This window comes from Gossypium hirsutum, chromosome D04, assembly GCF_007990345.1.
Source record: "Gossypium hirsutum isolate 1008001.06 chromosome D04, Gossypium_hirsutum_v2.1, whole genome shotgun sequence".
NCBI classification, from domain to species: domain Eukaryota; kingdom Viridiplantae; phylum Streptophyta; class Magnoliopsida; order Malvales; family Malvaceae; genus Gossypium; species Gossypium hirsutum.
The window spans coordinates 5109360-5134031 of record NC_053440.1 but is presented as its reverse complement, the minus strand read 5'-3'; the positions used below and the strand labels follow the sequence as shown (position 1 = coordinate 5134031).

At 33.0% G+C, this 24672-nt stretch overlaps 3 protein-coding genes and 1 pseudogene across 3 annotated transcripts; 1 reads left to right on the top strand and 3 right to left on the bottom strand.

Annotated features, from left to right (window-relative positions):
• Positions 1 to 863: 863 nt before the first annotated feature.
• Positions 864 to 5069, top strand: LOC107935801 (probable polygalacturonase). Its single transcript, XM_041091757.1, has 5 exons — positions 864 to 1581; positions 2423 to 2543; positions 3279 to 3453; positions 3832 to 3902; positions 4023 to 5069. Exons 1-5 carry the CDS (start codon positions 1129 to 1131, stop codon positions 4649 to 4651), a joined length of 1449 nt encoding a protein of 482 aa, XP_040947691.1. The 5' UTR covers positions 864 to 1128; the 3' UTR covers positions 4652 to 5069.
• A 94-nt stretch (positions 5070 to 5163) lies between these two features.
• LOC107935802 (photosystem I reaction center subunit N, chloroplastic-like) lies at positions 5164 to 6205 on the bottom strand (annotated as a pseudogene).
• Positions 6206 to 6898: 693 nt separating this feature from the next.
• On the bottom strand, positions 6899 to 10105 carry LOC107935803 (probable gamma-secretase subunit PEN-2). The gene is made up of 2 exons (XM_016868422.2): positions 9760 to 10105; positions 6899 to 7259 (listed from the first exon to the last, which is right to left on the bottom strand). The coding sequence occupies exons 1-2, from the start codon at positions 10037 to 10039 to the stop codon at positions 7099 to 7101; spliced, it is 441 nt and encodes a 146-aa protein (XP_016723911.1). The 5' UTR covers positions 10040 to 10105; the 3' UTR covers positions 6899 to 7098.
• A 3646-nt stretch (positions 10106 to 13751) lies between these two features.
• Positions 13752 to 22483, bottom strand: LOC107935805 (GDP-mannose transporter GONST1). The gene is made up of 10 exons (XM_016868425.2): positions 22038 to 22483; positions 20747 to 20905; positions 19799 to 20030; positions 19515 to 19654; positions 18002 to 18131; positions 17364 to 17462; positions 16315 to 16469; positions 14854 to 14970; positions 14391 to 14488; positions 13752 to 14277 (listed from the first exon to the last, which is right to left on the bottom strand). The coding sequence occupies exons 1-10, from the start codon at positions 22046 to 22048 to the stop codon at positions 14219 to 14221; spliced, it is 1200 nt and encodes a 399-aa protein (XP_016723914.1). The 5' UTR covers positions 22049 to 22483; the 3' UTR covers positions 13752 to 14218.
• Positions 22484 to 24672: the final 2189 nt, after the last annotated feature.

Sequence of the window (24672 nt, the reverse complement as noted above, 5' to 3'; positions counted from 1 at the left end):
CCAAATCATGAATTAAAAAATAATTCTAGACTAAAAGGCTTATGATAGAGGCCATGAATTTCAGTAATTTGTGTACCACGTGTATGATCACGATTCCTCGTAAAAGATCATAAATAAATAAATAAATAAAACCTCTCCATGCACCGCAAACACGCTACAAAACACCCTCTTAAAATATTTCTTTTATTTTTTTAAAATTATTTAAAAAATAAAAAATGAAAATAGGAAAACAACTTTGAAAAGAATCCCGTGACAGGCGGCGTCACGCCATTTTCTTAAACACGGGCTTACCAATATTGCACTCAAAATCTACGCGTGGCAGTTTTCTATTGGTCATAAGCATCATATGTTTTTTCTCTCCACGTGTCTTCCTCAGTTGCACCTCTTGCAACCGTACAAACCGGATCCAAAAAAGTAAATTTTTGGTTAAATTATGCAATTAGTTCCTGTACTATACCAAAATTATGAATTTAGTTCATGTATTCTTTTTATCAAATTTATTTATTGTACTTTTCGAATTAATCAAATTTAATCTTTATATTTTTTAAATTTTAAAAGTTTAGTCTTGATCTAAATAGTAACAATTAAATTAGATGTGATAATATGTATCTTGCGTAAAATTTTTGAATTAGCAAAACTCGACTTAATGTTTAATAGCTACCATTTGATCAAGACTATAATTTTGAAATTCGAAAAGTAAATAGATTAAAAATATTAAATTAAAGAATAGAGACTAAATTCACAACTAACGCATAGTATAGGGACTAATAACAGAACTTAACCAAAACTTTATTTTAGTTTCCAAACGGACCCACACAATATTTTTAATCCTTTCATATTTTAAGCCGTGTTTGCTAAAATACGCGTGATGGCTCTGTACGCTGAGCCCAGCTTCCACCGTTCTCTTTTCATTTCATCATCTTCTTCTTTCTAACGCATGCAGAGAATAACACAGAACAGCCCACTGTTTTATTTATTCCTCACTCATTAAACCATACATTTCTTTTGTTTTTGTTTTATTTTATTTTATTTTATTTGTAAATTTTAGCAAAACCCAATTCCATTTTTTGTTTGATAAATTTAATCTTTGATTCTTTCATTTACAGCAATCCAAATTCAATAAAAAAAATGGAATCTGAGAAGTCAAATTATGGTGCGATAATGGTTTACTTCACGAAGCCTTCTTGGGCTTTCCTTGTTCTTCTCTTTACTGTTATAGCAATCCTTAGTCTTCAAATCTCTCCAAAAGCTATTATTCTTCCTTTCCCACTCTTTCCCGTTCCCGGATCATCCGAACTCGACTTCGAATCCGATTTCGACCCCGGAAGTTGCGTCGCAACTTTCGGTGAGTTTCCAGAGAGGAAACACGTTATGTCGTTGAAGGACTTCGGGGGAGTTGGCGATGGGAAAACGTCTAATACGGCGGCGTTTAGGAAGGCATTAGATTACATGCAACGTTTCAGTGAGAAAGGCGGGGCTCAGCTTAATGTCCCCCAAGGAAAGTGGCTAACCGGAAGTTTTAATCTCACTAGTAATTTCACATTGTTTCTTGAACAGGGTGCTATTATCTTAGGATCTCAGGTCAGTTATGCTCTGTTTCAAGTTGTTTAATTTATTTGGTTTATACTGGAACCTGAAAAATTAAGTTTTGTGATTACTGGGTACTGAGCATAAGCTTCTTTCATAGTCTTTTGAATTGTGGGGGATTATTATGCCGTAAAATAGAAAAGAAAAACAGTGTGGGTTACTCTGTTTCCCCTGTATGAATGCTTTCTTTCTTCTTCTTCTTTGAGTCTCTCAGTACTTAGCCTTTCTAATGAAAGCCCATTTTCCCCATTGTCAGCCGAAAAATAAGGAAGAAATGAAGCTTTGTAATAGGTGAAAGAAAAAGAGAAGTGCCTTTACCTAAAAGTTAGGTGAAAAGAGAGGGCAGATTTTCAATTACTGCTCGTTTGAAACATAGCTAGGTTTGGCCATGTCATGTTTATCATGCTTTGATCATTCTCATAGCCCTTTTTCCTTTTTCTTTATTAGTGAAACAAAGTTGGTTGGTGGTGCTGATGTGCAACTTCAACTAAAGGGACCCCATTAATTGTGCCGTCTAAATTTTGTTTCTCATTTCAGTTTATATTGAGCTGTTTTTCTTGTATAGATTTGACTCTAGGAAGAGAATGCCATGAATGTTTTGATCCAATCAAGATATATGTGTTTGTTTTGGTGAATCAAGTTGGTTGAATTAGAAATTTTGTTAATGCTACGCAGCAGCTTGTTTAATAAGTTAGATATTAGGTCATTCTAATTTACTTACTCCATTAATTTGTTTATCAACTTTGTGCCAGATATAAGTGCAATGTAGTGGTGATATGTGGATGATCAGATATAAAAGTGCCGGGTTTTAATTTCTTGTGTTTGTGAATAATAGGACCCTGAGGAATGGCCTATTGTAGAGCCATTGCCTTCTTATGGTAGAGGGAGAGAGAGATTGGGAGGAAGACACATAAGCCTTATTCATGGAGATGGTCTTACCAATGTTGTTATTACAGGTATTTTTTTTTTCTTCTTAACAATATGAAAAGAGAAAGAAGAGTTGTTGCTTTTACGTAAACAAGTCGAGAACTAAACCAAACTTCTGTCTTTACAGAAAACATAATTTTCTCATTGCCTGTATAATTAAATGGATCTTCTTTCCACTAGTTCTTGAGTGTAAATGGACTCCCCTTGAGTACTATTTAGGTGTTCTTCATTTTTAGTACATTGAAAAGCATAACCTTGATATCATTTTATATGGAGTGTGAAGTAGCATTGCATTTATTTCCTGACATGTTATTATTCCTTTAGTTGAATTAGCTAAAGCTACCCCGAAATGGCATTATAGATTTACATTTTGCAGTTTGATTCATTTGACAGAAATATTTTATATTTTAAGTTTAGCTGACCACTGATAGAAACATCATCTACTTATTCTAAACATTCAGTAAATATTCAATGGGATCTTAAGCAGCTAAAAAATTGTTAGTGGATGGTACTTCAACGGAAGCCATCCTAGGAGTTTGTTTTGTTTTGCTTTCAGTAATACAAAATCAATGCCTTTGTTATGCATGCTTAGGCATTATATTGAAAAGAACAATGGCACTTTGATCTACTATTTCTACTAGACTAGTGACATCATTTACCTTATTTAAAAAATTTACCATTACCATGCCAACTTCTACCATGAAACTTGTATCTGATTTGGACGGTTTATCAAGCATGTGTGATGAGTTGTCCTAGTTTTGTAGGAAATAACGGGACAATTGATGGCCAAGGTCGAATTTGGTGGGAATTGTGGTGGAACAGAACACTAAACCACACAAGAGGCCACCTCGTAGAACTGATGAACTCTCGTAACATTCTTATCTCTAACTTAACCTTCCGGAATTCACCATTTTGGACGATTCATCCCGTTTACTGTAGGTATGAGATCTCTAAGTTGTAGTAGTTCATCTAGTTTCATTTGTTTATTTATTTATTTTGCTAGCTTTTATATTTTGATCCAATAAGAGGATAAGATGCACATCTTTATGCTTGATATTGTTTGCAAAACTGAAAAAAAAAAGAAAAGAAAAAGAGAGTAGTAAAACCAGTTTTAACAGATAGAAGATTAATATCTAAAGATATCGCAACTATTTACCTCCTCTCATTTCAATATTTACACCCCAAATTCACTTGTAGGACAAAACAAAAAGAACTTGAGATTGTGTTTAGTGCCCCATTGCTGCTTATCACAGTTTTCTCAATTATAATAATTACAGGAAGGAAACTAATATCTAGTTTTTGTTCTTTTTCCTTCAGCAATGTAGTTGTTAAGGGCATGACAATATTGGCTCCCCTTAGTGCCCCAAATACTGATGGAATAGACCCAGGTGTGCCAGTCTCATTCTCCATCTTCTTGTGTACCTTATTCCCTATTGTATCTCATCTGTAGCAACCTAAATCTCATAATGGAAAAATCTTTTCCAACATCCTCATTTAACTTTATGCAGACTCCAGTACCAATGTATGTATCGAGGACTGCTATATTGAGAGTGGAGATGATCTTGTAGCAATAAAAAGTGGATGGGACCAGTACGGCATCAAAATGGCACGACCAAGCTCAAACATAAAAGTGAGGAGAATCTCTGGCACTACACCAACTTGTTCAGGTGTTGGCATTGGTAGTGAGATGTCTGGAGGGATTTTTAATGTAACTATTGAAAATATGCATGTTTGGAATTCGGCAGCTGGGGTCCGTATAAAAACTGACAAGGGTAGAGGGGGATACATTGCAAATATCACCATAAGGAATATAATGATGGAACGAGTCAAAATTCCTATTAGGTTGAGTAGAGGCTCGAATGATCACCCTGATGATAGATGGGATCCTAAAGCCATTCCTAAAATAAGGGGGATTTTCATTAGTAACATTGTTAGTTTGAATTCAACAAAGGCACCAGTACTGGCTGGTATTCGCGGCGCATCATTTGAAGGGTTATGCTTTAAGAATGTTACTTTACTTGGACTTTCCCCGAACGCGGCATGGCACTGTGAGTTTGTTTCAGGTTGTACAAATGCTGTGTTTCCATTGCCATGTCCTCACTTGCAGAACAATGGCTCCTCAACATGTTGCTCATAGGCTCAAGTTCGAGGTGAGTACGTTCCTGACTGCATACGGAAATTTCACTTCCACCCACAACCATGGATGCTCTGAACAAACTGGATTCTAAAGGTGAATCATTTCACAAGTATCATTAGTCTGAGCTTCATTTGCTCATGAAAGTGGGGTTGTGGATGGAGGGGATACTGCAATTTTCTCAGATTAGATATGAAGATTCCATGCATACTGCAATTTTGTCAAAACACATAATATTCATTTGAGTAGTTGTGATTGCTAGGGTTTCCAGATTTGTCTGGTTATAACTGTATTGCAATATGGTTTAGGGTTGATTTAAATTTATCACTTGTGTAACAAATGTATGTCATATATGGTGGTATATAATATTTATGGATGCCTGCTAATTTATATTAAAAGCTATGAGTATGATATTTGCTTAGTTAATATACATACACATCTATAGGGACCAAATGGGGATAAACATACATATGTACATATGAAAATAAGCATCATGGTGAACCAATACCGCAAAATTAAGAAAGATCCATCTGGAAAGTGTTTCACTAGTTTATTCAGCACCATACTTCTGTTTAACAACAAATACCACAACATTCTCTGGGTGTTTCACTAAATAGCACAACAATACAGAGAAAATTGAGAAAATTACATTGGGATGTCTTCACCATTTCCAGAAAACATTGGAACCGCACTTGTATTTGTCCTTCCCTTCACACTCCAAGGCCAAGTCATCAGAGATGAATGGTACTTTCTGCATCAACAAAACCAACAATATATATATGCTCAAATATCATCGTTATCAACCCTAAACCTGTAAAAAAACAAAGATAAAGCGAGTTGGAACCTTTTGTTTTGCAAGATCCTGGCATCCTGTAAAGTTCTCAGGGAACTTGCAGGTGCCAAATTGAACAGTGTATGCTCTTGCAAAGTTTGCTCCACTTGTGGCCAACCTCTTCTTGTCATTCAACTCCTGCGTTTTCTCACCCTAATCTATGTTAACACAAAAATAATGAATCCCCTACCGTGTTTGACTGATATTTTTTTTTTCAGTTTACAGTTTTCGTAGCAAACATACCTTGTTAGCTTTGCTCTTTTCAAGGTAATCATCAATGACCCCAGCATTTGCAGAAGAAGCAGCCGCTGTGGTGAAAAGGGTAGCTGCCAAATACAGCATAGCAGCTCTTCTTCCTTCATTGCCACTTGATTCTTTGGAACCTGAAACTTTACCCTGTTGTTGGGCACTGATCATTGGCAACTTGTGACCACCAGGCAAAACTGGGGAAGCAACTGAAGGCACTGAGGGGGTCTTCCATTAAGCCCACTGCCTGAGATAGCATAGTTGCATGCCAAAACGCTGGAGTTCATGGCTGCCATTGCGACAAATGGGACTAATTGTTTACCACAGAAAATGAAGCTTAATTGGCGTTTTAATTTTATTTTTTGACAAAATCATTCAGTATGATAGATTTGTGATTGGGGATATTTGATAAGTTAGTGATGTGGAAAGAAGAGATGATGAATTGGATAAATGATTGTGGGTGGAGTGTGGATAAGGTGAGATTGCCTCACTCCTATTGGCAAACCTTGGTCTTCATGTTGTGTTTTTCGGTGTAATTAAAGTTTGTGTGGCAAGCTTTAATTTTGGGTCCACTTTGGAATCTAAAATTTGTGGCTTGTATATCTCTACCTCGCAGGGGAGTGAGGGCAGATCAGGGTTGAAAACTTGAAATTGGGATTTCTGCCTTTTTCCTTTTGCATATAGTGTTTTGCTGTACTTTAATTGTTTATCACGTAAAAAGTTATTAGCTTATACAGACCCTTTATTTCAAATTGTCTCTCTTGCAAATGTTGCATGAAAATCTTCTACACAAGGATCCAAGTTTCCATGGGAGAACTTGTACGTGAAGTAAGATAAGTGACACTAGAGTGTGGAACAGCCATTTTGTCCATTATTTGACAATTTGTATATAAGAGTTCATTATGAATATGAAAGTTTGATGATGGAATTGGTGCAAAGTGACACAATGGTAATCTAAAACCATGATTCAAATCAGATTAAACCCCATATTTTAACGTACACTACTAATCATAATACAACCCCAAATCTAATTTATCAAATAAGACTAGACCAAGAGTAAGTGTCACGCCAAGCGCTTTAAGAAAGTAATTAGGATGCATTAATCCCACACCAACAAGAAAAAAAGAAGTCTTTCGGCACATAAGCACAAAGGAAAAGAAAAAAGGCTCTCATGTTTAATGCATTCCTTCTACATATTAAGCCCAAAAGCCTCAAACAATTTGACAATTTTGATTACAAAAGCATAATTGGTTCAACAATCAGAATATACACGTTGACTTCAAATGAGATTCTTTTTTTCTTCTTTCAAAATATAGTTTGGGGATTGATAATGCAAAAGCTAGCAGCCATAAAATTTTGAAAGGGAAGAAAACTAGCTCCAACCTGTCAAACCTAACCGGTCCGCAACGTTATACATTACCAGTTGATCCCAGGTAGAACCAAAGAGATGTTCTCCTCCTATGGCAAATGTCAATGCCCATGAAGACAAAATAACTGAAAACACTGAAAACCCAATTGCTGATGACACAACATCTGCAAAAACAAATATTTATTAGAACAAATAAATAATAAATCCCAAACTTCACAAGAAAAAAGTATAGAGCCTGGAAGAACAACATGGGAAATTTAAAGGATTGATTTTGTTCAAACAACAGAATCATGAATATTGATATTTTTCTCAATATCATCCCCATCCCCTGAAAAGAAGAGGTACATCATGCCATCTTACTAAAAGAGCCCCCTTTTCTTTAATGTCTCAAGAGTATAACTTAAAACAATATAGGCAATTTGTTTGGACTTGCATGTGTAACACGTATATGCATATGATTGGTTCTCGGCAATAAGATGTATACAGTCAATTTTTGTATATAATGAAAATAGATCACAAAAACGCACACACGCCATGAGAAAAAGTATATGAACTTTTGATGGAGAACAAAAAGTTCAAGTATAAACTTAGATGCAAAACATTCAAGAGTACAAGGCGCACTCTTAGCTAAAAGCCTTCTATCACCCAATGCACAGAAAATATAACACTCAGTGAGTGAAGGAGCATATTATAGATATATATCCGTCTTCTATAGAGGTTAGATATTGTCCTTTTACTAAGATAAAGAAGAGATCAACTAGACACTTTAGTTAGTTGAGCTGTCCCTGCGATTGACCAAAATAGAAACTGCACCCAAGTACAGAAGTCATGTGCCTGATCAAAAGCAACTCTTCTTGATAGGTCCATGATGCTTATTCTATTTAGTGATGCACCTAGCATCAAGGTATATGCCTTTAACAATTTACTGTGGACGACTAAAGCATTTCCCAACTTACATTCAAGGAAAACCCTTACGTACACAAAAAACTAGTTATTCTTGTACTGATCAAAATAAAACAAAACAAAAAATTTAAGCAATTCATATGCATCAATACCACATGATTCTTCGCTAAACATTTATGTTTCACTGTTTATAAATGTATACTCCATAAAGATGGTCTTTCAAGTTACTTTTACCAACAAAACCACCAAAGTGACAACAAGACTGCATACTAAGGGTGGGTTTGGATGGGCGGTGCGTTTACTTGTGGTTAGTGTAAAAATAGCGGTGGTGGTGAGATTAGATACTGTAGCGATACTGTTGCGTGAAATAAAAAGTAAGCTAAACGCACCGCACCATACCCAATCGCCCATTCAAACCCACCCTAAGTCAACCCAACAATCCAACAATATATATCAGAAGTTTAGAAAAAGGATAAAAAAGATTTTGTTAAAGAACCTTTAACCTTCCCAAAGGCTAAATTGTTTGGTAAGACAACTTTACATTGTAGAATCTGTGTTTTAACTGCGCTACAAAGGGCTCAGGCACATGGCTAGACAATGTCAAGGTGCAGTACTAAACAGCAAATGCACCTTCTAAACCTCAAGGTGAGGTGCCTCTGATACCTTCAAGACTTGTGGTACCACAATTCTTAGTGGCATTCCAAATAAGCCTATCTCTTTGTATCACATATTAACTGGATGATGTAACTCATTCCCATAACATGCCACAAATTGGAACATACCAAGTTCCTTGAAACTATGGTCAATGCAGTATAAAACTAGTTTACTTCTCCACAGCATATAAGCCAAGAGAAAGGATAGAGAAATCAGTTGTCAGGAAACACTAAACAATTTACCTTTCCATCTCAGTAATGTCAATATGGAGCAGAATAAGTTAAATGGAATGGCTTTTAACCTTGCCTATTAATCATTTTAATTGGTAAACCAAATTCTGGGCAACATTCCAGGCTGTAATGTTGGACTTCAAATAAGGCTATTGGGTTCCAATGAAACAATGTACAAGCTCCTATTTACTTGGTTCCAAATAGATTCTATAAAGAGCCAATAGCTACTAACTTGAAATTATGTAGGCCAAACCAACTTAGATTAAATGCAAATGATTATTACAATATCAACGGATCAAATTCAAGTCCAAAGAGTTTGTCTTAGACAATTATAACTTCTTTTTTTGCCTTTCACTAACCAAACTGTGAACTTTAAATAAATAGACTAAAGTCTTATTAGTCTAAATATTCATTGCAATACTTCTAGCGTTTGCATGTTGATTGCTCAAATTTTACTTAATAATAATAATGTATTTAACTTGTGATCAGCAAATAACTAAATATAACTTACATTCAATCATATAATTGTTCAATAGACAAGTAAAACCACGTACTTTAGTTATTCAAAAATACTAAATTTTCAATTTTAATTATTTAAAATTTTAAGTATACCTTACAATTTTTTTCATCCATATGAATTCTCAAGTCAAAAGCTAAAAAAAAAAAAAAGAAGGTAAAAGGCAACAACAGCCAATAAATCCTATGATTTCCATAGATTGATCTACTACATAGCAACTTAAATTGAAATTCTTAATCAATTCGCTAAAGACAAAAACATCAAAGCAGCAACAAGAATTTGGAAAAGAAATCGAAAAATTCTCGATTAAATAAACAAATAAAGGAAATATTAAATAATGTGAGAAGAAAGTGAAATTACAGGGGCGAAGGCGAGGGAAGGAGCGAGAGTGACGGAGAACAGGCCAGAAGTAGAAGCAATTGATGGCCCAAAGAAAAGGCAGAAGCGCGTAGCCGAACTTGTAGAACCTCCGAGCGTAGGCTAACGATTCTTCCTCCGACAGGCCCAACGGACCGTCGATTGTGGGCCACACCGGCGTCGATGACAGTATAGAATTGCTATTGTTTGTGTAATTGCTGTTAGGGTTAGGGTGAGGGTTCAGGGCTGCGTTCGCTGATGCCTGCGACTGTGAGGCTTCCATTTCGGATCTACTGCTCCGAAACGATGTCGTTGGAGCTGAAACCTTGTGCTTTGCTCTTGGGAGAAGACCCTTCCGTTTAATTAAGTGACTTAATTATTAGTAAATTTCTTTTCTGATCCCTCTAATTATGGAAAATTATAAAATAATCATCCATCTATTAGTATTTTTTTTGGTCATTTAACTGTGAAAATTTATTAAATGGTCATCCAATCATTCAATTTTTCTTTTTTATCACCAAATTGCAAACGTTGACAGCTTTTAAAATTATCATAATAGTAATTTTAACCCTCAATATTTATATATTATATTTTTTATTATAAAAATCTAACCTTCAACATTCAAAATTTGTGTAATTTAATCTTTTTTGCAATTCTTCTTTTCTTTGTGATCTTTTCACTTAAAATCCCAAAAATAAAATTATTCTAACCTTCAACATTCAAAATTTGTGTAATTGGATTTTTTTGCAATTTTTCTTTTCTTTGTGATCCTTTCACTTAAAACCCCTAAAAATAAATCTATAAACTAAATTTGATTAACACTCAAAAATCTAAAATAATAATTCAAAATTCATCTTTTCTCGTTCTTTTGAAATTAACCTTCAATGTCACAAAGAAAAGTAAAATTGCAAAAAAGAAAATTATCAAATTACACAATATGTGAATGTTGAGTGTTACCTTTTTTAAAATCAAGATTAAATTGACATAATTATAAATGTTGAGAGTTAATATTGCTATTATGCCAATTTTAAAAGTTGTCTGGTGACCAGAAAATACAATATTAAATAGTTGGGTTACCATTTGTAATTTTTCATTGTTGGGTGATCAAAAAAAATTTACTATAATTGAATAACCATCTTATAACTTTTCATAATCAGGTGATAAAAAAACACTAATATTTCGATGACTATTAATATAGTTTACCCAAAACAAAATCTACCTAACCAAACTTATTAATAAATATTAAATTTAAAAATATAAATATTACAAATTTAATTATTAATATTGTTAAAATTTTTCTATTATTATATTAAGGCCCATCCTACTACTAATAAATATCGAAATATAAATATCACTATATGTTTAAAATAGATTTTAAGCTTTTATATTTTTGTTAAATTTCGATATTAAATAAATTAATTTTTTGAAAAATTGAAGAAATTTAATTCTTATTAATTTCGATATTAAGCAATTAAACAAAATTAATTACGGTGTGAATGTTTCAATTTTACATAACTTTAATTGGTATAATAATCAATTTAACATTCAATATTTATTTATTTGGTAAATTTAGTCTTAATTTTAAAAAATTTAAAAAATTTAACTCTTAATATTCATACATTTGTCAATTTGATTCTAATTATTAAAAAATTTATCTGCAAATTAAAAAATATACATGGAATTTTATGTATTTTTAATTTTAATTCCTTTGAATGTTTTTTCTCTCATCTCGTCTTCGTTTCTTCCTCAGCCAAAGAAAGTAAACCCATTTCTCCCTCAACTGCAGAAAGCAAATTTAGAACTCATGTATTCCTCAAGTCCAAAATAAAAACCAAAATGATATTTTAAAAGATCAAAACCTTCTTTGTTTTCAAAATCCCAACTCGAAACAGCCGATTTTTTATTTTTGTGAGTGGATATATATGGCTCCTTGCTTGTTTGTGAATCATTATGGTTATATTTGTATTGTGATGTTTTCAGAGTTAGAAATTATGTGTTTGTATGTTCATGTAAATCATGTATCCCTTGTGGGTTTTCTGGATTCTTGGCATGAACAGTGAAGTTCAAAGAGTTATCTTTTGGGGGTTTTATGTTTGCAATGACTTTTGATTCATCTCTAAGTTCCATCCATTGCAATAATAAATTACATTTGACTAATGAACAAGCCTATGAAGCTTTAGATTTTGGAGTACTGGGTTCAACTTTGTGAAGCATGGTCTGATGCAAAAATGGTGATGGATGGCAGCATGAGTGAGGGTTGTTGATTGGGTTTTATTTTATTTTTAAGAATTAGGATGAAATTGACAAGTGTGTAAGTGTTAAAAAAAGATAAATTTATTGAATTTTTTTTAGAATTATGACCAAATTAACATAATTGATCAATAATATAGGTTAAATTTATTATTATGTCAATTAAAGAAATGCAAAAATAAAGTTAAATTGTCTGATTACCTTAGAAATTGATAGGATTAAATTGCTTCCAGTTTTTATAGGGATCAATTTGCTTAATTTTGAATTTGAGAGGAACCGGTGAGATTTTTTACCTTAAGAATTTTATTTTTTTTTACTTCAGTGAATATTCTTTTTATAACATAACCTATTGTTATATGACTATCAAGTAATTTTTTTTTTTAAATTTCAAAATGTCATATTAGTGGAGTTAACATTTACGATATAAAACACAAAAAACCTTAATTTTTTTTCTCCAAGTCGTTTATTTCTTATCTTTTTGTTTTTGTCTAGCAGTAGTAATAGCGTTCAGGCTAACTACTGTCCTGGCCTTTTTCTCCTGCCCATAAACTCTTTTTTTCTTTCTCCTTTTCATTCACTTTGTGGATATATTTGTTGTCTTTATAAGTAGTGAGAGACAGATGATGATGCCTATCATTACTGAAACATCACCGACCATCGACAATTTTTTTTAGAAAGTGAGTAGCTCTTTGTTGACTTCTTAATCTGTTTCTGTTTTGAGAGTATTTCAGAATGATAAATGATTTCATGAATCAGTTTAAATTCATATTGTTTTAAGTTTTATATTTTTTTATTTGTTTTTCTATTGTTTAATAAGTTTCACTTTTAGAAGTTTTTGTCTACTCTTGTAGTACACTTTTTAATTTTGCTTATGTATAATTTTGCTTATGTATGTAGTCTTACTTTTGTGAGTGATTTTAGTGTTAGTTTTGTCACCGTCCTCTCTAGTTTGGGGAATGTTCGGTTCTTTTGCCAATTTATACCCCGCTTTGGACCATCCGATTTTGATTTTCTTATTGTATCAAATGCTTGAAATCACTCATGATATGTTGTACTAGAGTTGTAACAGAGCTAATTGTCAACATGCCATAATGTTCTATTGATATTAAACCTAAAATTTTAAATAATTAAATCCCTAATGATAAAAAGGACTAAATTTTAAATATACACAAACTACAATTACTTAAAACATATTTTAACTTTTAATATATGAACCATAACAAAATGTTTTTTTTGTCGAAAATAGAGTGTCCACCACAATGATTAATCCATTCTTCGTAAGTGTTTTCTAGAAATAAATAAATAATTAACCATGAAATATGCTCTTTTCCTATGAGCAATGATTGAACCCTTAATCTTATTATTGAAGAACAAAGTGAATAACCATTACACCACATCTTATAATTCAAGAATAACAAAATGTTACTTACCTCAAAACAATAAAAATTAAAAATAATTATTAGATTTAGTTTTGGGGGCAAATACTCTCCAGTAAAGTCATTAGGATATTAAAATGTTGACACCCCTCCCTCAGTTCAATTCCCCCAACTCCAAGAACACCTTATTTATTTACTGTAAGTTCAAAATCAGATAATAAATAACATTTTTTTTTCATATATTTTTTAGCTCAACATCTCATAATTTCAATTTTTAGTTAGAGGGTTGACTAGTTTTTGTTTGTCTATGCTATTACTATATATTAAAAATGAATCACTCTGTATATGCAAAATAATTGAGATATCATGTGAGTGAACCCTTTTTTTTTTCTTTCATTTAAATTGAAGTTTGACTAAAGGATGCATTGATTACATTCAAGAATTAGTAAAAATACAAAGGATAAGAAAAACAATAAGGTCCCCGATAAAGATACAACAAACTTTGGTTTAGCATCAAAAACAGATGCTAAAAACTCAAAGTTAAACACCCCCCCCCCCAAATTAAAAAAACTACACTTACATTGGGAACCAATTTTCCACCACTCCCACAATGCTCAAAACTCAAAAGTTGACAGGGTGCATGTTACACACTATGCAAACCTTCACTCAAGAGGGATGCATCCACTGTATAAATATACATGCTATTATAACTCTTTTTGTTTTTTGGTTTCCAAGGTATCCACGGAAGAAAGCCCAATGACTAATCATTCACGTTCTGTAGGCCTATTAAGGGGTAAACGCTGGCCACTAGTTTTAAAATTGACTATAACTGTCTTTTAAGATTGAGTTTTCTCCCGCATTTTGGCCCTCGCGAAAAAAACTCCGGCCAAAAGACCTGCAAAATGCAATGGCAATGGCATCTTATGAAAGGAACTTGGAAAGGAAGAGATCAGGGAAATGTTAAAGCGGGTCTGATGATGATAACATTTTTGGATTCTTGAGCCTTACCAAAGAAAATGCTGGCAGAGTTCTCCAAACTAGTAGGGACTTTGAAAAGAACAATCCCGGCAACAGAGAGAGGGATTTTATTCAATGATCCCACAAGGCTGCAGATAACAAATATAGATACATTTTAACCACTAATGAAACAAGTCTAATGTAATTTCAGTGGATCTGGCATTCATTCCATAAACCAATCCACATTTTAAAGAACGCAGGCTTAGTATTCAGCTGGCAGTAGTGGGTCAAATTGTAAACTACGGAAAACATGTGTAGTATAAGTCAATGACCTGTACTCTAGTTGTCTAGCATAACCTAACTTCCAAAGAAATTGCACTTTGCTAAACTAGAAATTATGCACTGTAACACTGTCAAAAACTAGAAATGTTTCTTAGGTACTTCAGTCTATTCGTACAAAGCTAAATGCTTATGTAACTATGTGCAGTGGCCTTTAAGCCCTTTTTCATCTTACCTGTATGTGGTAGCACCTGTTTGATGAAGAAACCACATTGAAGTGAAACTGATCGCCAGACCCAAAAATCCACTTAATGTCATTACCAACCAAAAGTCAGGCCTTCTTAGAAGCGGTCTGTCAAGTAAATTAAAGATAGTGAGCTTCCAAAGAACTCTAAGAAAAGTTACAAGAATTCATAGTTAAGTGAAAGTCAAAACTGGTTGTTGAGGGTTATTTCACTAGATGGCATGGGTTTTCATTCCAGTTCAACCAATAAAATCTAAGTCTGAAAATTAAGCTGCACTTGTTTGTTGAGCTCAAAAATTAAAACTGAGCTATTTAAATCCTAGCATGAAAAGATTGGTCCTTGGAAAACAATCTTGCATGGTGAATGTTACTAAGAAGGTTTGAAATAAGAAAAGACTGCATCAATACCAACATCATCTACAAGCAAATAAGTTGTAGGAAGAGTTGGGTGAATTTGTTTGTTTTGGGAATATTAAAATTGGAGACAGGTTTTTAAGAACTTGGATTTATGAATGACGAAGAGATCCACAAAATTATATTTTGATGAATCAAACAACTTTGGCTGATGCAATCTTTGGTTTTATAAAGAACAAAGTTAGAATAAAGAGGGCTGAGAATAAGTAAAGAAAATAAACAAAAATAAAGCAAATAACATGAGATAGCACCTTGATGGTCCAAAAAACTAATAGAAAAGCTTTGAAACGTCCAAGCAAAAAACTAACAGTAAACTTTTAGAATAGAAGAAGTTTAAAGTTCTAATGAAAAATTGAAGTGAATGACTATGGCCGGTGAACGCAAACCATAGAAGGAAAAGAAAAGGTACAGTATTATATGAAATGTGGGCCACAATTGAACAATTGATGAAATAATACTGTTTAGGAAAGAAGCCAATTCAAGTTTAGGATCTACACTTGACACAACCCATTAGCAACAAGCAATTGCCCTTTAAACGACAGACACCCCATGGTGCCGTTAACTAGTCATCTCTCAACTCTTCAAGCAGTATCTAAAGCAAGAATCAAAGGCAGCATCTATAATTTATGTAGGACATGTTAAGACTTAATTTTGTTATATTTCTCAAATCAACAGCGACAAAGCAAATGTATCCTGTTACACACAGCATGAAGTGGGGGACTCAAGGACTTACTAAATTGTTAACACCCCGCCTGCCCCCACCCTCTGGGGTGGATCTCCCTTTAACTATTGATTGTATGATATTGAATTAAACAACTATCACTCGATTAAAAATTAGAAATGGAAGCATTTATGCTAAAAGCTATTTATATTTTGAACCAATCACAAAGATTGAAAACTAATAGAATCCAACAAATATCATGTGAATTAAAACATTAGACCATGAAAGAGTGGACATCTTTATTTGTTTGTTTACAGTGCAAATATAGTGCTTTGAAGTTCTGACATGAATAAAGATAGGGGGATAAAAGCACTCACGTTGTGTAGAGATAATCAACCTCGTTGAAAACAAAAATAAGAAGAATCCCCAACGGCAAGGAAAGTGTGTTATTCAGCAAGACCATTGAAAATTCATTTAGGTTTCCAGATTTAGTGACCTGCTTTGCAGTATCCATGACCCTACGCAAAGTCAACTGCACCAGTAAAAAATAAATGAACAATCAATCATTGTGATTTTAGATTTAAAAGAAAATGAATGAACTAGAGATGAATAAACAAGCTGCAATCCATAATTGTATAAATGGGAGGAAAGATATCATGAGTCCAATACTAAATATAGCAAGTACCAACAAACTGAACTCTCAGCAATATCATAGTCCACTTTTGAGAGTTCAGGACTGAAAATAGAAATTCAAGACACAACTGATTACATGTTTAGGATGCACAAGTAATTGACACTTCAGCAAAAACCCTAATGAATAAAAAAAGGGCATTAGACCCCCATAAATATGACACGTGGATGTCTTAAACATCTCAAGTCTCAACTATTACATAACCGTTACTGTGTCTGCACATTCAGCCAAAAGAAGCTTCACCAAGAAATGTTCATTTACACTCTCTAACACAAACTACAGATCTTACCTACACTCCTAAGGTTTTTGGCACTTATCATATTGAAGATTACTAATGCACATGACATTTTGCACTATATAGGCAAAGACAATACCAGTACTGGTATGTTAACATGATAGTTGCTTTATTACCAAATGATGTCTCTTTTTAATCTCATAGTACATTATTCTGAAATAGATAGCAAAGAAATTCAAGATCTATATAAAAAAATTCAAAAGCGAGACAAAAAGGTTGGTCCATTATTAACATATTGCATGTCTGCATGTAGATATTTAATCCTGTTATACTTTAGCTTACCTGTCTTTGTACAACAAGTAGGCTTTTATTTTTCCAGACAACAAATGAAGATTGAAACACTAGCAATAGATTTATGAACAGAAATTGGCTAAAGAATTTATTAAATTAAGTACAAAACATCCTTTTTCATAATTCACGCAATATCATTATATACTCACAGAATATGATGCAGTTAAGAAGCAGTTTACAATCTGCCATGAATATCCAATGGCATGAAATGACAGGTCTGTTATCCCTCCAGAAACTGCTGAAACAATCTGCACAATCCAGAAGCAAACTCTTGTTACGCTGATTACTCTTCAAAACTGAGTATGTAATAAGACAATTTCCTTTAGATAAGACCAACTTCAAAGTAACCTGATTTCTTATGGAAACAACTTGATAAGTGCTCTAGAATTACACAAAGGTAAAATCAAGTTAAGCTGATTACTTTCCAGATTGATTATGTTTATTAAAATATATCTCTGTTAGATAAGACCATCATAATAAATAACCAGGTTTGCTATAGATACTTCAATTCATGAGAAAATCTTTTGAAGTTTCCATAGAAGGAAAAAGGCAAAAAGCACCATGACATAGTATGCCTAGAAAGTAGTGGTATGAGTTAAAACTATTTCTTTATTTAACAGAAGTGTTTACGGAAAATGATTGCAGATGGAAAATGAAAGCAGTTAAAAGGAAATGATATAAACTATGATATCCAATATCAAGCTAAAATAAGAAGAGCAACATGTTGATTAAATTTTTCTCATTCCTGTATTCTCTTTTCTCAAATTAACTAATCTAATAAGCATACCATTAAGAACAAAGCAGCCCACACTCTGCTATCATGATGCTTCTTGAACAAATACATTTCACCGACTGCGGTAATTACATTAGTAACATTCTTCAAGACTGTGACCATGGCTACATTAATATATTTCAAACTGCATAAAGCAACAAAAATTGCAGTCAGGCTACAATAAATATGAATCCACTACTTTGAGCTTTCACCACCATTATTCATGACAGCATGTCTTTCAAGGAAATAACATTTAAGAAAAATGCAACTAACAGTGGCTAAGCACTAACAACTGAATGTTCCAACTACCTCCACCTAAGATAATCTCTGGAAAAGTAACAAGTACAAGCAAAAGCTATAGACCATGGTCAGGAGTTGTTTAAGAAACTATATAATCAAACATATATCCGAATACTAGGTATATTAAGTGTATGTTAAGTAAAATAAGGAATAACAATCAAGAAGTGATCAAATTGATGGTCAAGGGATACCAATCACGGAGTACTTTAAGTACCTAGGGGCCATAATTCAAAAAAGTCATGATGATTGATGGAGATGCCGAGATGCATTGCTAACCATGTAATGAAGGTTCGGTGACCTAATTGGAAAAGTGCAACAACAGTGTTGCATGATTGCGATATCCTTTGAGTTTGAAGGGGGGTTCTTTAGGACAGCAGGCCTACTTTGTTATAAGGTATGAAATGTTTGGGCTAAGAAGAAGCAACATATCAAAAGATGACTGTAGTTGAAATGCACATGCTAAGATGAATGTGTGGTAAGAGCAGGAAAGACAGAATCAGAAATGGCAAAAGACTATCTCAAGAAACATGGTTCATTTTCATATGTAAAGGTTTTATTGCAGACCATCAGCAAGCATCACAGAGTGAGACTCTTTTGATATTATAGATTCAGTACATCCTTTGGACCATAAGGCTAGCAATAATGAAATTCATCAAGTACTTAAAATCCCTTTCTCCCATCCTTTTCTCTCTTTGTCTTTCTCCAACCCACAGCCTTCACCACCAAACCATCTGCAAAGTCCACATAGTTTAGGCTTTCTAAATAACCAATTTAGACTATATTGAGTATCGTCCGGTTGATTTCAGTTGGAACTTATAAGGTAAATTAATCTGGGTACAAGTCTTTTCATCTTTCTTTTTGGTTAATTAACAAGAGGTAAAAGTTCTTTCAAAATTCAAACAGAAACCTCAACACAAAAGTGGCAATACCTAAACAAGGTACTATTCAACTATTAAGATGGATGATTATCCTGGTAGTCCTGTCTTTTGAGATAAAAAAATATACAATAGAAATAAAGCCTGAAAACTGCTCCGAAGACAAAAGCATGAAACAGCCTTGATAAGGTTATGCAAAAGGGGACTAATTTCTTCAAATGGTAACAGGTTACTGATTCACATGCACAGAATTACAAGGAAGAAATTTTAAATATTCTTTCAGCTGATGGATATATAAAAAAAAATCAAACAAGGATTCACCTAGATGATGACACAAGAAATTAACTTCATACCTGAACATGCTTGTAAGAAGCATTCCAACAAATATGACATTTACAGGTAACCAGACTTTAATCAACCTCCATGTTAGCGGCTCTCTCGATATTAGGCCCATAGAACTCAGTATAGACACAATAACAACGGATATAAAGTTCTGCAGGCAGACAGAGTCAAGAGCTTGTAATGAGATTGGAAACACTTTTTAACTGGTTTATTGAATCACACATAAAAGTCTGCTGCTACGATACAAAAACATAAATCCTATCATAACAATTGAATATCAGTGTCAGTATAATACCTGGTACAGCATCAAGGATATCCCAGCATTGAAATCATAGCCAGAGAGAACAAACTTGTTTACCAGTATCATACTGCAGGAGGATAAGCAATATGCAAGGCCAGATAATAATGCCTGATTTTGTATTTTAACGGCCTTGTTACTACGTACTGTTTTATTCCTGTCCTTTTCCAACTTACCGTCCTCCAAATCCAAATCATCATTTTCAAGAAACTTTACTCCAGATAATGACCTACATTAACAGAACAAGTTGGTCAATAACCACTGTTAACTATTGCACTTCATTTTATTTGCCAACAAAATATGCAAGCTAAAAACATGTTGAACCTACTGAAGCTCACATGCCACTTAAAAGAATAGAAAAGGGACGGAGAAGGGGACTGGAACACTTGGGGAACGATAAGACCTATATCACTTTTAGAATTTCGGTAACTATACCCCCACTTCACTTGTTTTTTTTTTTTTTTGAAGGATACTCCCACTTTACTTTCAAGACACATAACAGTCAAGTTTCATTCCTTCAAAACTTAACATCATCTGGAAGCAGAATCCAGTTCGAAACTTAAGTGGCAATTAGAGTGAAGGTTATCATTCCAGGCACCTTCCTTCCACTCTCCATCCTCTCTTCTCCCTACCTAAACACTACCATTCAAAACGAATGGGGAAAAGTTCAAGTAACAAAGCTGTAAAGTTCATTTTAAAAAAAAAGCTTTGTTGTTTTTATGCATTAGAAGCATTTTTAGAGAAGCTGTATACAGGGTGTAATCAAATAAATGGCTGAGAAGGAGCAAGAATTTCTAATAAAACCATATATCATCCCACATTCAGAAACTTAAATTAGGAGAACCATAAAGTAGAAATTTATAATATGAGAAGCTTTCCTAGAAATGCAAAAGCAAAATAAATCACGCAAGTGCATGAAAATTCAGTTAAATAACTAAATAATACCTGTTAACATCTCTTCTTACTGGACTAGAGGCTTGATGGCCCTGATCTAGCACCCCATTTGGCTCATGAAACTTAAGGGAAACCATACTGCTGTTTTCGGTGTGATTCCTTTCAAAATGACCATCAGGAGAATCTAGAGATGCACCTATTGACAAAGTTCTTCCAAATAAAAAAAATATCCAAGACTCAGTCTTGAGATCCAAAAAGAAAACTGTACATTACATGATCACGGATAGACGGTAACAGTGGCATAAACAATGCTTAAGTAGTCATATATCTATCTTTCATATTATACGAGCTCCAGCACCAATAGTTTGTTGCTGCTAGAAATAATGCCAACAACTTGAAGGCATAACGAATCAGAGAAAAATAAAGGACCTAGAAACCCAGAGAAGGAGCCATGAGTGTTTAAAGGATAAAAAGTACTCCAGCTTCCTATCATAAAAGATTCTGATGGAAAGCAAAGTAGCATATAAACAACAGTATTCGTTTAAGTAACAAGCACTACTAAACCTTCAGTTCAGTTTCCTAGTTGCTTTTGGAATTGAAAATCATCTTCTAGGTTACATTCAGTTTCACTTTTGACTAAAAAACTCTAAATTATTGAAAATACTTGCAACACTTTCTTTACAACATTATGAGTTTCAACACCAGCTGATTGGAGAAATTTGCCCTAAATAACATGCCCTAAACCCAATTAAGCTTAATCTTTGTTCTCCTTTTACACAATTACGAAAATTACCCACCGTAACAAAAGAATATATACATAATCATAAAAGCAACAGAATTTAAAAATAAAAAATAAAATTGTAGAACAATCTAAACTTATACCTACAAGCAACAAGATGTTTAGAATGAAATAATTACCACACTAAGTTTCCCGATACTTGACCTTCTGTGATTCAGTTCTGAGTTGATATTACTCATAAACAAAAACCTATTCTTTATACTAAAGACAACTAGATCAGCCGGTTTAAATTAGTTATCAAGCAAAAAGGGTAACTTACCAAGTTAAGACTTATATATATTAATTAATACCAGCATTAAGTGTAACATATACTTGAAGTACTGATCGGCACCTTATTTTTATTTAAAAAAATACAGAAAATTTTATTATCCATATCTAAAACTTATACTTCAACAACAGCTGGATAAGACCCAAAGCTAGATAATTTACCCACTTGATCTTCACAAGCAAAGAATCAAACTTTATATGAAACAGAAAAAAAAAAACCTAATTTCCAGATTAAAAAGGAAAACCCAAAAGGGGAAAGAGAAAAATGGTAAATACCTTGAACCCATCAAACTCAGAAATTGATAGCTCCGGAATTTGAATGCATAAACAGCATTCAAATTCTATACTGTAACGATCAAAGAAAGAAACCCAACAGTGAGAATCCAAAGAAGAATAGATTTAAGAAACTTGGAGGGAAATAAAGAAAAGACCCTTTTGAGATTTGAGCGAGAAAAGCAAAGAACAAAAAGAAGAATATAAAAAAAGGGAAGTTGAGAGGGCTAAGAGTTCAATGAGTTTGTTTGATAACGTATACAAAAAATAATAATAATAATACAAACAACTGGCCCTTCAATAAAAACCTCCCAGATTTCCTTTTTTATTTGACTTATTGGGATTTTTCTTCTTTTATTTATGCTTTTGAAATTTCTTTGTTTTCACGTTGGCCGCTGGGTGGGTGGTTGAATGATAGAGCTTGTGTTTTTCTTGACACTGGTTCTTTTTCCGTATTGACTGGCCTTTATTGCCTACCTTTTTGCTTAGCTCAAATTAAAGCCATTTGCTTGATTAATTGCCTTTTTTGGATTAATTAAATGCTTAATTCATTGTTTGCAGAAAAAGTATATTTTAGATATATTCAGACCAAATTTTGTTCAAATTAAAAAATAAAATAAAATTAATATCCACCCAACAGGCTGCTTAAAAAAACAAATAAGTTATTGATCTAGCGGAAAGAATTTCACCTGAATTGTTGATTAAATCTCTAATTTCATTAGTATTGATATTGCTGCCAGTGCAAGAGAACGTGAATTCGAATATACTAACGCACATTATCTTCCTATTTAAGAGTTTGTGAGGATTTATAAATAATTTTAAATATTATATAAAAAAAGCAGCATTGTTAGCATTACTATTATCGTAATAATTAAGAGAATGTGAGTCTAAACACGTTAATGGTAACAACATTGTTCAATTCATTACTATTTAATTTAATAAAGATTTAATTAAACTTGATTATGTACGGAACTTGGACTTCACGTTGAATGGTTTTCTTGAAGTGGGGAATTGGGTAAGTGAGGTAAAGAAAGTTGAAGAAGAGTGGGAAGTGGCCTAAACTTTGGATATTCATTTTGCTTAGTGAAATTATGAACACCCCCACCATCCAATATTGACTCACCCACAAACAACAAATATCTATATCTACGAATATTATAAGCTTTTTTTAAGGGAATCAAATTATCCTCCACGTCATTGCAATATTCTTCTTCTTCCCACTACCTTTACCTCGCTTCTCCCCTAATTTTGGCACGCCAATATGCTTAAAAGTTTTTAGGAATTTTTTTATTTTAAAAATAAGTTAAAGATTTTATCACATATTTTTAATTTTTTTTAACATAACTTTTCATTCTTTATGTATAAAATAATTCAAATTATGGCCGACTGAGTCTTAATTCAATTAGTATGGGTATTGCTATAAATGCAAGAGAATATAAGTTCGATTACACTGAAATGCATTATCTTCCTATTTAAGGATTATGAGTGGGTATTTTAATGATTATAAATGATATGTTAATGGTATTTGTATACATTTCCTTCACAGTTCACACATTCCATGCTTAAAAGGTTAATGTTTGAAAAAATAGACATTTAGTTCCTGCGATATAATTTATATGTTATTTTAATATATTTAATATAAATATAAACTAAATAATAGCAAAGTCCAATACTGAAATTGGTACCGTTAAGTTTATTGACGTATTGTTGACTCAGCTTGCTTTGACATTTTCCTCTCTTTTTATTGCCCATTTCCAAATATATATTTTTTCAATTGTACTGAAAATGACTGCCTTTTTTTTTCTTTTTTCTTTTTGTTAAGTTTTTGACAATGTAGCAGTCTCGTATGTTGGGCGGACCATTTGATGGATTTAGTTTTGGACAATGATTTTCTTTAGTTTGAATTTTTAATAATTAATATAAAATATTTGCAATTTTCTTTTAAAGATGAAACGAATCACCGAATTGAATTAAGGAAATTGAAAAAGAATCTACTTATGGAGATCACTACATGTAATTTGGACTTTTGGCACGAAATAAAGACTTAATTTAAACATGGGTTCAGCTGTAGAAGAGCATGAAATTCACATTTCTCCTACATGGAATGGCACTCATGTTCCTATTCATTTCTCAATCAAAATGAAGATTTTACCTTTCTAGGTCACTTATGCGCGGGGGGGGGGGGTCAAAATTTTCAATTTGGTTTGGTTGGGATAAAAAAAATAAAAAAAAATATTTTTTAAAAAATTAAAATAAAATGAAGATAAAAAATAGTACATTAAAAAATTCAGGATCGTGTAATTAATAATTTGAACAGCCAAAAAATGAAGATAAATATATATAATCAGGATTATGGAGGAGAATCCAGTTGCCAAATGTTGGCAAGAAAAGTGATTAAGCTCACCAAACCCGATATAACGTTTTCAGCTAAAATAGAATAAGAATTCATAGGTTATATATTTATAATCATTTGGGGTTTGAGGGAAAGGCAAGTGGAAAATGACTAATATAGATGGGTTGCATTTGTGTTGAATAAAAAGGTTGTCACAACAAGTGCACTATATATATACAGTGAGTGTGAAAGCTATGAATGCGTGCAATGAATGAGTTTGAAAAGATAAGCTTGTATAATATATTC